The sequence below is a fragment of the Anopheles ziemanni genome, chromosome X (genome assembly GCF_943734765.1).
Source record: "Anopheles ziemanni chromosome X, idAnoZiCoDA_A2_x.2, whole genome shotgun sequence".
Lineage (NCBI taxonomy): Eukaryota > Metazoa > Arthropoda > Insecta > Diptera > Culicidae > Anopheles > Anopheles ziemanni.
In genome coordinates, this window is record NC_080707.1 from 12609982 (window position 1) to 12626985 (window position 17004).

Consider the following 17004-nt stretch of genomic DNA (forward strand, 5'->3'; position numbering starts at 1 on the left):
CCCTCGCCAACGCTATCCGTTCCCAATTGTGTGCGTGTATGTGCGTGTGTAGTTTTCTTTTGTTTTGTCTATAATTGTAACGGAGAAGATAGGAAGGAAAGATCACGAGACTGGCGTCTGCTCTCTAGCTGCTGTTCCACTAGGGAAGCGTTATTTATAAGTTTAGCAGTTAAAAACGAAGAAAAACAAACAAACATAAAGCTTCCGTAGTCAGTCGGGCGTCACTGGTCACGGTTGAATGCCAGTACCCAAGTCAGTTAATGGACCGTAGGTGCGACCTGTAACACCATCTTTGCAGCCGGTGCATCAGTTTGTTTCTCTTCCCGATTTTTCATTGTTTGAAAAACAAAATCTCCCTGGTGTCCCCAGCTACCCTTTAGCGCCTAACTCTCGTTTCAAGTTGATAAATAAACCATCACTTATGGAACTTACTGAAACATTACCTACAACATATCGGTTTCTTATTTGCCATCATCATCTAAGCAGGCAGTTATCCAAAACACGTGTATCAAGGTGCAGTTGCTTGTTCGTTTATTTACTAGCTCACTCATTTCGCGCATCACAGACCACCGAGCGCATCACAGACACAAATATGAGCGATTGAATTAGGAAAAAAAAATTTAAGTGCTGTAGCTTTTAAGCGTTGTTTATCGTATGCGTTGAAAAATTGTAATAGTTTTCTTCTAGCTAAGTAACCAATTAAGGTAGTAAACTTCCTACGTACTCCTAATAATAAAGGGTGTGCGTTGCGTGTCAACCTTATCTAAACGCTCACGACGGGGTTGAGTTCGAAACAGTGCAAAAGGCTTGATATGTTGTTCAACACTCTAGGATACGCTTAGTAAAATGGAAAAATAGTGTCCATCAAGAGAGAAGATGTTTAACTTAATTGAGCGAACCGGTATACCACTTTTCACTAACCACTTTGGATTGAGAAGGCACATAAGATTGATTGAAGACACCCACCGGGAGCATTTTGGTGGTTCGTTTCCGGCTTGATTGTGAGTTTCAATGCAGTGCCAGCCGTTTACCCCCGGCGATCCGAAGGGTGTAATTGAGATCTAGCTTAGCTCAACCGCATACTTGCTGTTCCAGTCGCGCTCGAAAAGCGCCTGCAGCTCCTGGATGATGGTGCCGTCGGTTTCGAACGACCCCATCACCATTCCGATGCCGGCCGTGTCGATGAAGTAATCGCCGGACCAGTTGGACGTCCCAATGTAGGCGGTATTATCCGTCACCATGTACTTGTTGTGGTTGACGCGACCGAACGGGATTTTCTTCTGATCGTCCGTGGCCGGTACGACGAACCGCCGAATCTGGATGTCCACCCCGCTGAGTGCATTCGAGAGCGCCTCCAGCGAGTGGAGGAAGTAGTCCTCCGAGGGCCGCGAATGATCCCACAGCGAAATAAGCAACCGCAATGACACCTTCCGCTCGATGGCGGCCTTTCGCAACGCGTCGTCTATGTACGGCCAATATCTGCGAGAAGAAAATGTAATGAAATGGTTGCTTGTGGGGTGGATGTGTGTTTTTGATTTAAACATACTGCGTTTTACGGGAATAGAGAGTCAGCGGGAAATAGTCCATCACAGAGATATGAATGAATCGGTTCGCCTTGCCGATGACATCGAGAATGGCAGCTAGATCGTCCGTGCGCCCATCAGGGGACAGCATTGGAGGTGAGCTCTGTGGACGCAAAGATAACAAAAGAGAAAAGACTCCGTATTAGATTCATGTGTTTTTATCGAGTAAAAATTTACTTACCGAAAAGTAGGTGTTTAGCACGTGTTCTCCGTTGAACTGCACCTTTGCGGGGGCGCTCAGGTTATAATTAGCCGCGTACTGCTTGGGCCACTTCGGAGGTACACGCGCATCCGGTACACCCATGTCCCAATAGACGTCGAATATCTTCGCCAAATCCTGCGCCAGACAGGAGCAATTACGAGCGAGCACGCCCAGCTCCTTGACTTGCGTCAGCGACCGCCAGTCCATGTTGGCGCTTCCGAGATAGAAGTGCTTCCGGTCGACGAGCCACACCTTCGTGTGCAGCACACCGCCCCCAAAAAGGCGAGGAAAATCGACCGAGCGCACGTTAGCAGCACCCTGCTTAGCCAGCAGGTCCGTGTCCAGGTTGGGCGAAACGGACGTTGGCGCGCTTTGGGCAATCTTCACTCGCAACTTACGCTCCGTACCGGCTAGGAACAGCTGACGGAAAATCGTTTCGCCTTCCCGCGCCGAACTGTGATTGTACACATCCGCTCCCTTCAACGTCCAGTAGAACGAACCGATCTCAATCGTTTCCTCCGCCATCGCTATTAGTGCCATCCACGCGTCGAAGGTAGAGCGAAAGGAAACGCTGCCATCCGGGTAGGTCAAGCCCTCCGGAATGCTCTCGGCCAGCTGAATCGTACACTCATCCGGGCACTTGGTGCGCACCTGCTGACCCAGCCCGGTCCGGCTCGATTCTCCGCCGGTCCGATCACCGTGGTCGATCAACGGCAACAGCACAACCAGCACAATCAGCACCAGTATGATCGATATTGGAATACAGGAAGACCAGCCATTCTGGGCCCACCGGCTGTCACGGTACTCCGAGCGCAACGCCTTGCTCTGATCCCACAGCTCGAAATCATCGTCTGGCCCGTTGGCAACCGGAGCCTCGTACCCGCCCGCTTTCGCACCTTCAACACCTTTGTCCAGGGCCGGACTCTGGCTGCGACCGAGTGGGATTTGTATTTTCATCCTCAACCAGCTCGTCACGACTGAACGACGTACAAACTAACAACTAAAAGAGAGCTGCACCCTTGGCCAGCAAAGAATCATTTCACTTGAAAATCGCTCCTTTGAAACTGGCCATATGCCAGAATATAGCACGAAGTCCTTCGAATATGTTTATTCACCTGGTGCCAGATTGCTATCGTACCAGCATGAAGGACCAAACAGTTACACACGCATACCTTACAGTATGGCCGCCGCGTCGCAACGAATTTGTTAACTATTTGCAACTAAATAAACAACTCACAATGATGTTTTTTCTATAAATAATGATTTTTCCTCCCAGATAAAGCAGCGATAATATGTTTACGTTTTATTGTATCCACACAGCACTGCGTACAGATAATAGAACAACAAAGCGAGGGTGTAACCCCTTCGGAAACGGCAAGCTACATATAAAGAGCCTTTTTATAACCAAACACGTTCACACCGGGTTTTAATCAGGACTCGTTATCACTACACTCACTGAGTTAAATGCTAGCTCCCGCTAATTTTATGATTGCCCTTTCTTTTCAGATTCAAATTTATTGTTTTAACAAAGGAATGTTATTTAAGCACTCGCTTATTCCCCTAATAATTTTGCTAGCCTTTCGAAAAATCCTTCAACCATATTGGGAACCTTCAAAAGACAACGTTATGATTTAAACGTACAAATATTGTCAATAAAGCACTCGTGAACAAAACCAGAACGCAATCTTCGAAAAGAATACCGCCCAACAGCTGTAGAAGAATTTTCTTTGAAAACGAAGTAAAACAACGAACGCATTAATAATGCATCTATTTATTGATAGGCAGAAATGCAATTCCCAGCTTCGGCGGTACGATATTGACGAAAGCCTCATCGTTGGAATCAGCTTTGCGTACCAGGAGGCGCACAGTTCGCCCAGCGGAATTGTCCAGAATAGTCTTAACTTGCTGCATAGATTTGAAGTTGCTAGCCGAAAGGGAACCCATTTGCAAAATTTGATCGCCGGCTTTAAGACCCTGAAATATTTGCAACAGCGATTAGTAACATGTAGCGCTATCAGCGATTCCTGTAATCTTACCGCCTGATCAGCACCAAGGCCAGGAACGACTGTTTGCACTGTAATGAACGGCAATCGTATTTTTGCTGAGTTCGATTCACTTACATCCATCGGCTCGTGGTGCTGTTGGTTGTGCTGCGGAGTGTTATGCGATTGCACTGTTTTTTCCTTCTGCTGTTTGTGAAATGCCCCTAATGCCGTGTGGATTTGTTCGTATAATGCACTTCTTTCGTTTTGCAAACAAATTATATCGCGTCTTGCATGACGAACTGCTGCCACATCAATATCGTTACGCGGGTAGCCCTCATTGTCCACCAAAGGTTCCTTCATACCAATCTTATTCTGTGGGGAAAAAGACGAATGCAAAATTAACAATGCCGGTATTTCAACCACTAATTCTAAAACCGTACCGCTTCAAGAATCTTGCCTAGATCATTGATTTTTCGGTCCAACTTATCCTTTTCTCGAATCATTTCTAATAATTCCTCTCGTGGTAAATCGTTTCCGTTGAAAGGCATCATTACTAAAACTGTAGAGTAAATCTAGGGCTGAAACGAGAAAGATAAATGCAAGAAAGTAGATGATGTCTCAAGTAATGCAGTATGTTTTGTTGCGTATACTTACCACAAAAATAGGACCTTAAAACGCCGCAGGAACGAATAATTTAACTAAACTATTTTGAGGCACGATATCGACTCAGCAAATTCTCATTTGTTGTTTACTAGAAGTAAACGTAGAGATACCACCTTTGAGCAGGATCGGACTTTCAAACTCGACTCCTTTTATTTGAATTTTGGGTATTTGCTGTTTTAAAGCATCTTTGATAGCGATGTGGTGTTTTTACCAGACGGACATTCATTTAGATTACATGTTAGTAGAATTTTCTGTTAAAAAAATGCTTCAAGGACATTTTCTGCAAAGAGGGCCTATTCAGGACGAAAATATATCTCCATCTATAAAGGAATGCCCAATCCGTGATTCTATCGATGATTGAAGCTATCATTGGGTCAGGCAGTACAAAACCACTGTGCTTAAACATTGTGAGTGGGGGTAAACATTTATAACTTCCTTTTAGGTACATACTTCGAAATTAGAAAGGTTTTTTTTTCAAAATCACGGAGCAAATTCAACGATGGAATCTTTTGCCGGTCAACATCTGGCGTGCTGTCATTCGGTCTTCCCTACGATTCATAGAGTGCAGGTTGAGTAAAATAAAATTGTCTTGACAGAAACATCAGTACGAATGCATCTATTCACATTGTACTATGAAAAATATTCGAGAATAGTATATTTTATTCGAAAATTAAAAGCTTATCAATCAAAGATATATAAAATTTCCATTCTAAAAAATGACAGCATAGTTTACTCTTGCTCAACCTTCGCTTGAGCGAATCTTGATCAGACTGCCTACTACTGAACCAAAACAGACAGCGAGCACTGTCAGTTCTTTCCGGTTCAAACGCTGCGTCCTCCAGCAGGGTAGCCGCATAACCAAACAGATCGCGGTAGGAATAGTACGCGTTTCTAAGTCGTGTCTCGTAGTGTCTAGGTGACTCCCGGCATTACTTCCGTAAATCGTCGAACCAGCTTAAGTAAGCAACGTAGAATATAATATTTCCGTTCTGGTTCAAATAGTTCATGCCTATTTGTTTGTTACTTGTGTCGTCCGTGGAATATACGGTGCCCTTTAACGATTGGCTAAGTTGGTTGATTGTGTTTTCTAAAAGTATCGCAACAGAAACATACGGTTCAACCAGGAACGTTGCAGCATTATGTCGGTTTGCTTACCGTGTTTTCAACAAATGTATGGAATAGAGAAGCTCTACCATTTTGGACCAGTTGAAAAGAAACAACATCGTTCTGTACATGTTTTGGCAAGTTGATGCCACCAAACCCGACACCGTTGTCGATAGTTAGCGATTCCTTTCCGTTCCATTTGAAACCGTAGACAAAACGTAACGGACACTAGAAATCGGATAAATTGAGGTGATAATTGGATCCCTCGTCGAGATAGGGATGTTGCAACGATCAGTTTCTTTCTCCGTTTATGCATAGAATGCACAGTATCAAGTCCATTTAAACAGTGTCACTTAGTTACTCGCTCACATTCACTCGTTCCCACCTTTGTTTTGTCCTACAGAAACACCAACGCACAGTGAATCCGTTTATCGTACTCGGTCATCGTATGCACGGTGCAAACGATATCCCACTGCAGCTGCACACCTTGCATACTAACAGCTCGCGTCACGCTTCGGACACGTTCCAACGGCTTCTGGTGGCATCCCTGGCGTCAACGGCTCTCAATAAACAAACCCCCGATCAACCCGACTGCAAGTGCACGCCACCGGTGGCTTAAATCGCTGGTAGGGAACGGAGTTGACAAACCGGCAACCGCCGCCGGCATGTCGATCAACAGCTGGCACAGTCGGCGGGAGCGTGGGCTTCCGCCGCGCTTCGGCGACATGGACAACATCTATCGCAACGTCTACGCCGGGCTGCAGTACGATCCCACCGGGAGCAGCGCGATAAATTCGCCGTCCGCCGGCCAACCCAACAACGGTGCCGTCTACAGTCTAGAATTTTCACCATCCGGGTGAGTGGTCAATGAGTAAAGGTTGCAAAATTTGTTTACAGATAGGCCACATTGGTAGCAGTTAGGTTTAGAAAAGGCAGGCTCCATGCGCCAGCAACCATTGCCGGTTCCGATAAGGGTACCATCGGCTCAATCGGATGAAATGTAGCGGTGGGTGAATAGGCAAAGGTCGTCTTGGAGAGGGAGGGAGGTCGTTCGTTCCGGTGGATGAGTTCTCCTACGCTCTGTAGCCACTTCCCTCCGGTTGGTGTATATACGATCGCTAGGTGCTCTCGAGGCTATCCGATCGCTGCTGTTCCGTGCCGTTAGGTCCACTTGTCACGTCCGGCTTCCGCTATTCTGGTTGCCTAGCAAAACTCGACATCCGAGTCGCAACTTTTTATAACAATATCTCCCACCAGACGACGCCTGTAAGTTCCATTAAATTACGCGTTGACGCAGAATCATTGGTGGATCTGACAAAAGAACCGCACGCTGGTGTAAGCCCGGAGCTCCAATAGCGTCCACACGAGTGAAATCACCGTCTGACCAGAGTGACCAGACGGCAGAAAAGAAAAAAAGAGCAGGCTTGCCTTCCGAGCCCTTCGTTCGTCGGGTCCGAGTACTTCCTCGTTCGGTGACGTAAAAGTTAAAACCACCAAACGTGCCGAAAAAACCCATATTTTTTCCTCACTTTTTGTGGTCGTAGGCGCCGCATTTTTACCCACCACCTTGCCACCCCCCGTCATCTCACGCAGCCGTAGCAAAAAGTCGCCGCACTTAGGAGCACTACCGCCGCCGTCTTCGGAAGCCTTGCTGTTCACCGGCGGTTAGGTCGTGTCTTTACGTTTGAACCATTTCTTGGTTAACGACACTTGCCACCCGCGGCGAATGGATTTTCTCGTGTGCGCGCGACGCTTGTTTTCCTAGTTCCGGGCCGTGCCGTGTCTTGTGCGCCTCGCAGAAGATGTAAACGATTTTTATGCCGCTGAGGAGGTCTACGGACCGTCATCTCATAGTGGTCTACTGGAAGGGTACTCTTTGGGGCGTGGCATCAACAACCAACAAAATCATTTGAACTATCCAAATGTTACCAAATGGGTAGTTAATTAATAAACAACATTGTTATGTGCGTATTATGTTTGCGTGCTTGTCGAATGATACGCTAATTTTAATATGATTCAAATATTATTTTGAACTGTAACAAGCCACTTATACCATGCTCTGGTTGGTTGGTGTTTATTGAAAAACAAATTCTGTGTAACTTATGTACTATTAGGTTTATAGTTCATACTTCTTCGGCCGAACCGGAAACCTCTACGGCTTCTTTAAATTTATTATGCAGAAACAATGTTCGCCATTCCGTTTTATGATTTTCATAATGATTTTGATATAAAGAGTCATGTAAAAGATCAATGTTATATTGTGACCATCATGCCTGTTTTCCGTATTTGCTATCCATCAGAACAAGTTTACTTCCAATAATATTTTAGAATATATTTTTTATCTCAACTGTCGTTTTCGTCTGCTTGTATACATTGGGTGTTTTCCGGTGGTGTTTATTATAATAAGCTTTCACTTTCATGGAGTTCACAGAATTCAGAAATGATTATTTTTTAATTCGTTTCGGAACTTCAACGGGACGGTAAGAAATATCTAGTCCCCGGTCCTACCGTGCGCTGGATTTGTTTGCCTCGAAGAAAGTACCTCCGGGCTGCTGCTGTTGTTACTATGGGGCGAAACATGATCATTTACCAATCATTTCCAGGCGGTTCCCCCCGTGCGCGAAGTAGGTTGTTGCATCAACTTTCAATTTCCTTTGCACCAATCCCAGTTCGGCTCGTGGCCGCCACGGGCGTAAATTTGAACACGAAAGGTCAGCCAGTTTGGCGCGTGCGGATAGGAACACGGTGATAAAAAAGGGCTCCCCTCGGAGCCTATTTTAGATTGTCGCCTTATAACCTGTCACAAAGTCTGGAGTGCGCGCATGCCCCGGAAATAGCGCCGAGACTCCCGAGATGTGTGTTTCCCCACGCAGAGTTTGGCGAACTTCTTGAGGCACGTGTACAGGCCGTCGGTTGGTTACGTTGACACTCTCCAACCTGTCCTGTACGACTTCGTCATTCGTTTGTGTATCTTTAATCGTTGAGTTTAAGCTTCTTTGTAGTTGTTGTAGTCGCTGCTGCAGCGACGCTGCACGCGCCTCAAGCCCGCCGCTGGAACCGGTTGATCATGAAACGAATTTACCCACCGACACAAGGTGACCGAGTTTGGGAGCACGTGCAGCGAAGCGAGCGGCGATCAGATCAAGAAGTACGTGCGAAGGGGGGGCGGGTAAGGCCAGCGAAGAAGCGGTGCTGGCAAAGTTCAAGTTGAAGTTTGCTGAAGTCACCCTCGCCGCCACACAGCGACCAAGCAGCGCCTGCTGCTTATAACGGCTTGTCATGCTCTTATTTCGGCCCGGGTCCGTATGATACGTTTTAAGGTATCACATCAGAGAAGGGGCGAATGACGATCGTGCACTAGATCCGATCAGATTGGAGCATGGGGACGAAGGGCAACGGATAAGCTTTAGTCGCTTTGATTTTGTTCAAAATTACCTTAATGGACAGAGGCTGTCTTAGAGCTAATGACGCAATGGATACTGAAAGTATAGCTCCTCTAGGTAATGTAGTTTATGAAAATCACTGTCTGGTTGTGAAATAATCTGATACATTTGCTCCAATAGTGTTCGGGATAACTTGTCCAACAATATTGGTTCAAGCCTCCGATTTTTGCCTTTTTTCTAAATGGGTTAGAAATATTTGTAGTGTGATTTATAACATTCTTCAATTCGCTTACATTTAGTTGATTTCATTTTTGCTTGTCGAAAATAAATAATAATCTAATACACTTCCTTCGATGCTGTGTGGATTTGTTTCTTGTCCCCCAATGATGGTACTTTTATTCCTCTGACTTTTCCCTTTTCCTTCCAGTTTTCCTTTTTAAACTGGTTTTTAAGGATTATAAAAATACAATTTTGCGTTTCATGCGCCATCTTAAAACAGCTTCGAAATATGTTCAGTGCATTTATTCTTCTCTTCAACATACATACAATGTCGATTTCGTTTCACAACCCATTCGTTCTCCTTTTGATCTATTTCTCAGTGACTTAGAAATATTTGAAATGTGTTTGATGGTTTAATTTATTTTTTATTTTTGAGCTTCATAAATAAATAATGATCTAATACATTTCCTTCTTATAAGGGTTATAAAAACACAACTTTTCGTTTCATGCACTATGCTAAAATAGTTGCAAAATATGTTAAGTGCATGTTTTCTTTTCTGTTTAATACTTACCATTTATTTTAGTTTTGTACCCGTTCGATTTTCCTTGGTCCTTTCCATTAGATTCTATACCCCACATGGTTATTTTTACGACAAAGTTCTGTGACTTGCAGTTTTGAACCGAGAAACACATTGTTGGAGCACTTTGAAACAGTTAGGAAGCCTCATTCAAACGTGCACGCGTTTTAAAAAGAAAACTTTAAAAGCAAAGCGAACCGATGCTCTTAGCGGTACAACGTGTTTTATTTCTATTCGCTCAAACTTCCGTGGCAAAATTCCTTCGCTAGAACATATTATAAAAGACAAACTTCTACCCTTCTGGTACGCGTTAGCGGGTGTGGATAGTTATTATTATTATTTGAAAATAAAAACGACTCTCACGTGTCCATCCGTTTGCGTGGCCAACAAGTTTTCCCAGCAAGAGCCTTCTTCGTCAAAGTGTAAACACGTGCTTTCGGTACTATTTCTGACCCGGCATTTGATGTAATAACGGGCACAGTGTCACTACCGGGCAGTCTAATACAACAGTGGGCATTACTGCTTACCGCTTGTGTGTTTTTTTTAAACAAACAGCTCGCAACTGTTTAGCTTCATTCGGTAAAATGTTAATAGAGCGACCAGTGTATATATATATATATATATATTCACAAACTTTAAAATGATTAATCGAATGAGTGTTTTGTAAGACAACATGTTCCTAAAAATAATTAATGTCCACGTTTACTGTTTACAGTCATTACCAACATTGTTCATTGGCAGTTAAAATGTGTCATAAAGGAAGAAAATCAATCACCCTGTTCAGATGGACCAGTATAATGAATATCGATATCAACCTGGCCAGTTATTGGCGTTTTTAAAAGCTCCAGGGTGGTCTGGAACCTGGCGAGACGGAATCCCCGCGACGATAAGTATCGGCGGACCGGTTGATCATCGCTGGTTTGGCGTACCGCACGACTGGCTCCGGTCTGTGCGATGCGTGGCCATGCAGTCGCGCAGCACTAGTAGCCATGACCATAACCTGCTCGGATGCCCAGACCTCCAAGGTCCAGCCGGCCAAGCGGTGGCAGCGGCTCGAATTGATTCCGGCTTCGCCGACCGGCACCGCCGACGTCTGGCAAATGTAGGGCAGCCGATCGTCTTATCGAGCCGACTGCCCGCGCAAAGGTTGCAACAAGCACCGAAGAAGTGGTGGCGCCACTACGCCAGAAACACAGAGCCGTCGAAAAGGAAGGCACGCAAGTAGGCATTCATAACAAAGAGGAAAAAAAGCGGTCCCACGCGAGCATAAAGGGTGTACAAGCTGCAGAAGTGTTGCCATTATGCTTCACATCTTCACCGCCACCTCCACGGTTGTTTACAGCCCTCCCCTCGTCGACGATCGCTGATTATGCGCGATGTTTACATTTGCATTCGACAAGGGCAAGAATGAATGGCGGATTTTGACCACCAAACCGGCACACACTAACATTACAATTTTCTCCTTGTAGCGATCGCTGCAAATGCATGATTCCTCCAAACAAATGCTGAACACACACACAACATGTTGCCAACCAAATTCCCACGAAACCCCCCACCCCCATATCGGTCGGGTGGATGTAAACAATTTGTACGAAGAGAAGACGACAAAACATCTGCACACCACATGTTGCTAATCGAGAGATACTTGTGAAATCAGTCCCTTTGAGGGTGGGCGAAATTATTGGATTATAACGTGTGTTGCTAACTCCTGATTAGCCTTCCAATGCCAGTACGTTGTTTTAGTTCTTCCATTTTTCCCAAAAAGAACTGAACTGTAAGGTAATGCGAGGCAAGATGCATTCCTTAAGCGAGCAACATCAATTTCTTGCAGTCCATTGAATGTCCCAAATTTTCACAGAAAACCGATCCTCCTTTTTATTATCAAAAAACAATAACACGACGTTAAAATGTTCATTTTCCAATTGAGCTATCTATCGTTATTTTATATATACTATGTCAAGAAGTTCAATTAAATGTACTACTAATTTGAAATAGACTAAATCTCTTGTTTTGTTACAATTAAATGTACACCATATGTTTTAATATGGGTTATTTAAAATTAACAATTTGGGAGTTGTGAATGCAGAATACATACAACCTTGAGTAAATTTAGTGCATTTCAATATCTTTAGTGAAAAAAAAACCTAACATTTCCAGCAGGGCGTTCTGCCCTTGCTTCAATTTGGTTCAATTGCATTGATTTGCATTGATATATGAATAATACTTTCCAAACACATAAGAACGTGTTTTTAAAACAAAAGCTCTCGAAAAAAACGATGCGAAACGAATGTAGAAACAAAACGTGCGACAAAAAAAAACTGCCCGAGCCAGGCTCAAGCAATACGAATTCCATCCGTTTGCGCAATATTTTATTTTAACATTTAAAAAAGTTTAAAATAACGCAAGGAAATCTTTCCTGATATGCCTGTTTACCTAATTAATTTTATTCTATTTTAATTGATTTTATGTTGACTTGAAAAACGAATTTCAAAAAAATGCATAACATGATTCTGATGTTGTTGTTTACTATGGAATTGTTTATTATCGCTGCTCTGCTTATTTTTCCTGCTCTGTCACAACTGAACATGTTTGTTTTTTTGTGTTGTTGTTGTTTCCCACCGTGTATTACGATTATCGTTTTACATTCTTCGCATGTTTGTTTGTTCGACGCTCGGTTCGTAGCTGTCGGTATGGGGACCTTGGCCACTCGTGTGTCAACCAACTGTTGTTGATTTTTTTAAATTACTTGTTTATCTTATAATATTTTGTATTTAACAACTTTTCTTTCTAAAGTGCCCATCTTTGATTCTCTTTCTTCCAGAGCAATGTTGGCTGCAGCGTGTGAAAACAAATGCTTCGCGCTGTACGACCCGCAGAACGCCAAACGCATACATACGGTCAGAGGGATGCACGGTGCGAGTGTCAACTGCTTGAAGTAAAAATATGCGCATGCAAAAACCCAACCGTTAGCGGTGTAACAAACGTGTAGCTAACATCACGCATCATTGGTTGCAGGTTCATCAACGAGCACACGGCCGTCACCAGCTCGGACGACCACCTGATCCGCCTGTGGGACTTGCGCAACACGCAAACCAACCTGCGTACCCTCCGTGGCCACGTCGGCTCCGTGAAGGGGCTCGAGTACTCGCGCCGGGACGGCGTGCTCATCTCGTCCGGGCTCGACGGCGTTTGCTACGGTTGGGAGCTGAACAGTCTCACCGAGCACGGCTGCCTCTACCGGCGTCTGCTGCACGTGCCCGGCATGTTGCGCTGCCGCCTATCGCCGGACGACAACCGGCTGGTCGTGGCCACCACCAACGGCTTCATGATGCTCATCAACAACCTCAACCTGACCACCCTCGCCGAAGACACCGCGGGATTTAATGTAAGTGGCAGGGTGTAACACTGCCTGCCAACGTGGTCCTTACCGAAATTCTTCCTGCCGCCTGTATATTTTCCCCGGTATAAACCGTTTCTTCTACCTACTCCTAAACAGCCCAGCCTGTACCGGCTGATGCAGTTGAACAGCGAGATGATCCCGGCCGCACTACCCTACTACTCGGTGTTCAGCCATACGCGCAACAACATGGCCCTCATTGTCGACTTTCACAAGAAAGACGAAGTGGACGTGATAAACGGGCTCACGGTAAGGCATGCTAATATGCTACTACTTGCTACAGCTTTTTCCTTGCTCTCACACCGTAATCTCAAAGCACTACGTGTATGTTAACGACCTTGCATGGAAAGCAATCATTACGTTATGGTTGGTGTAACACCGGAACATTTTATATGCTAAAAAGCCTTAAACGATTACATTAATTTGATTCATTTCTCACTTGGGTTCTCAATGCAGCACTATTTGCACTATTTGGTTTCTCGATTGAAGTTCGATTGAGTTGGCTGTTGTTTGGTACAATTGCTATTGTATACTACAAATGCAAATTTAGTTTTAGTCTGTTAATTTTAAGAACAAGCTGGACTAGGTATAGGTAATAGTTTCATAAAGTAAGTTACATCAAGCGGTTTTTTATTCGTCTATGCATCTATGAATGTAAAAGAAAATTTCCAACTATTACCAATGGATATAGACCCTTTAAACGGTTTTGAAATCCAAGCAAACTTCATCCCCTTTTACTTTAAAGCCGTTGTGTCGCCTTCTCGGCACCCAATGGCACAGTTCCGCACTGGGACGACCAACGATTGACCCACTAACCCTGGCTTATAGCCGCCGTAATAGCCGATTATAGCCCGGGCTACGCTTTATTACGCGTTTTTGGGTATCTACCCTGTTTTCGTTCGTTTCCTTCGCATTGCTGGCTCGTTTGTCGGTGCTTTTTTTATCGCCTCTATCGCGCCATTTGTGACAGCTAGTGAGCTATTGGTTTTTCTTGTGGTAGATGTGTTTTTATTGGTACACTTCATATTGAATGAACCACTCAAATTGATTAGCTTATTACACAACCGCTTAGTGTCTCCTTAAGTTTTGGTTTGTTTCGCCGCTTTCGGCGATTTCGGTTCCGATCGCTTTTGGCTTGCGGAAGTGCGGAACTACTCGAACCGGAACGAGTCCCCGCGTGAAGGTTCCGATTACGACGCCGCCCGGCTATTCCGGTGACGAAGACAGCATGGATCGGCCGTACTCAACTGCTTAGGAGGTGACAGAAAGGGAAATGAAAAACGCTGCACATAAATAGGGTGGAAGGAAATCAACAAACGATAAATGAAAGCGGAAATTGATCTATTTTTTTATATCTGTTATATACCATTTCCTTTAACGCTTTCAACCGAATGGTTTGGTTTAAGAAAATATGTTCGTTCATTTTTTAGACGTCCGCAGACGTTTTATTAATTTGTCACAACAAACATTGTTTGTCAATGAACAGGTTAATAGTTTTGTTTCAAAGCCTATATAGGGATTTCGCTTCGTTTATTTTTGTTAACTAAAAACGTTACATTATTTGTACAAAAACAACGTTGTTCTAAGGCAAGAATGTTCGGTAAATCAATAGGAAACATTCCCAACCGTAGGTGTTGGCCGAAAAGCTGACACCAAGCCATCCCCCCGTCGTGAATAGCACCCGCTTGATGAAACTTACACGGTCGATTTAGTGCGCGGTCGAGTGAAACCAGCGCCAGAGGGTGATGGAGAAGATTGGTAAAGCCGCGCGAAACATAACACCCACTCATCTGCTTCCTATCGCCGGAGGACGGGAAATGCTCGCACACAGTTTGTGTTTGTTGTCCTTGGCATTGGTTCCGACTGCCGAAGCCGACAAGCTCCGGTATAAAGTCGCACCGGTAAGCCACCGGATGCAGGGGTTCATTGCAAGAAACTATGTGTACCCACGATCGCAATATGGGTGCTTATTTACCGTGGAATGAGAGCCAAAACACCTTTCCACTACTTCTCAAACTTGTGCAAAGTGGTGTTAATGTGATGAGGTTCTTCTCACCGCGATAAAGAAGTCATAGAGAAGGAAAGCACTATACAATCAATTATCTTTTTTTAAATAACACAGATTTTGAATGTCTAGTTAGTCTAGTCTAGTAGTTCATGCGATGCTACTAAGTGCAACTACTAACCTGCAACTAACATTGTCATTGATTGATACTTAATAACCACCAGTGAAAGCTGCCCGTTCATAAAGTAATTGGTTGCTTTAATTAAAAACAAAATAGAAGGATTCGGATAGTTAACATTAAACTATCCCCAGGACTTATCTCGCAGCTTTGTCATCTGCCATGAATTGTTAGTTGCATGACAGCCGATGGCCGAAAAAAATGTGATTGGTTTTTTGTATAAAGCACTAACATTTTCTTAGGGATCGGATAAAATCAGTTGGGGGGCTGGAGTTTGCCGACCCCTGCCCCTAGTTTGATGTTGATTAAACGCCATTAACAGTATTTGTATGCGGATTAATATTCTCCCATTGATTTGTTTTGGAGCATGTGGAAGAGTTTGTTAGAAGTGTAGAAATTCTGTTTTACTGCCGTTAGCCGCCACGATGCTATTTATATATTTACTATAATTGTCCATTTACGTTCCTTGCACCTAGATACACCCGAAAGGATGGTGCGCCTTGAGCCGTTATGTGACCTTCGACAACAAGGAGGTAGGTTAGCCCGCGGTCTGGTGTAGTTAGGTTGCTTAAAAGTATTTCATTGCTTACCTTTCTCTTTCGCCAGTGGTCTACCGTGCACGACATCCGGAACAAACCGCTGGACGTGGATGGTAACGGCGAGCCGGATGAGTTCGATGCGGCGGCGCTGCGAGCGGACGATGAGGTGATGGAAACGATGTCGTTTCAGCAAAGCAAACGCGACGGCACCAGTACCATCCCCGACGTTGTGATCGATGACAGCTTCGCGACGTATCAGCTGGGCATCGTTTCCAGCAAGCCCTCTCACACGGATCGGTTCACGCAAACGCGAATGAACGTGTGCCTGTGCGCGTCTACCTCGTCCATCCGGGCGCTCGGCAAGCTACCGCCGGCGGAAACCGCCCCATCGTCGAGCACCGTGACACGGCGGAGTGTCAAAGTGTGCGCGGTTGAGGGGGGAGTGGACATGCAGACCAACACCAGCCTAACCATCCCGCCCAACGGTACCGATCGGTGCCTGTGCTTCCAGAGTGTCGCAAGTCCCGTGTCCGGGTTGCGATCGGGTAGGGTGGGGGTTCCGGGGTCGTCAGACGCACCGGGCGGTAACATGCAGGCGCCCCTAGGTACGATCCGTACCAACGTCAGGGCTGTGGTAAGCCTCGAGCCGATACCCGGACCGAGCCGCGCCACTGCTAGCGCTTCGCAGCCATCGGTTGCTCTGCGGCGTACTACTAATGCATCGGCTCCGGGAGCTACGGCTGGGACGAGTCGAACAAGGGGCACGGCGAGCAGCTCTGGAAACGTTGGTCAACAGTCGATGCCGGGCCCGAGTGGTATTAGCAGCGCGGCGGGACAAGCCAGAGCGTCGACCCAGACGGCCGGAACGAGTCGGACCAGAGCCACCGCAAACTCCCGGAACGCGGGTGAAGAACCGATGCCGTCGAGTAGCGCTGCAGTACACTCCAAGACGGTGCCTTCGGCAGCTACGGCCGTGCCCGGTCGAGTCAAAGCCACCGTCACCGATGCGTCGACCGCTGGTCCGAGCGGGAGTAACGCAGGACCATCCAAACTGGTACCTCAGGGGAGCCCTCAGCCCGGGCCTAGCCGTATCCGGGCCCCCGCTTTAGCTGTAAATTCGGGTCAACAAGAACCGATGCCGGGTCCTAGTCGTAGTAACCACACCATT

The 17004-nt window shown here is 45.5% G+C and overlaps 2 protein-coding genes across 3 annotated transcripts; both read right to left on the bottom strand.

Annotated features, from left to right (window-relative positions):
- Window positions 1–821: 821 nt before the first annotated feature.
- Window positions 822–3099, bottom strand: LOC131290386 (5'-3' exonuclease PLD3-like). 2 transcript variants are annotated; one of them, XM_058319541.1, is made up of 4 exons: window positions 2963–3099; window positions 1765–2796; window positions 1547–1686; window positions 822–1479 (listed from the first exon to the last, which is right to left on the bottom strand). In XM_058319541.1, exons 2-4 carry the CDS (start codon window positions 2740–2742, stop codon window positions 1062–1064), a joined length of 1536 nt encoding a protein of 511 aa, XP_058175524.1. In that variant the 5' UTR covers window positions 2743–2796; window positions 2963–3099; the 3' UTR covers window positions 822–1061. The 2 variants fall into 2 exon arrangements, with proteins under 2 accessions (XP_058175524.1, XP_058175523.1); XM_058319540.1 differs by lacking the exon at window positions 2963–3099 and having other exon boundaries at window positions 1765–2845.
- Window positions 3100–3552: 453 nt separating this feature from the next.
- On the bottom strand, window positions 3553–4328 carry LOC131291094 (probable 26S proteasome non-ATPase regulatory subunit 9). The gene is made up of 3 exons (XM_058320284.1): window positions 4211–4328; window positions 3822–4142; window positions 3553–3759 (listed from the first exon to the last, which is right to left on the bottom strand). The coding sequence occupies exons 1-3, from the start codon at window positions 4319–4321 to the stop codon at window positions 3553–3555; spliced, it is 639 nt and encodes a 212-aa protein (XP_058176267.1). The 5' UTR covers window positions 4322–4328.
- Between the last annotated feature and the right edge of the window lie 12676 nt (window positions 4329–17004).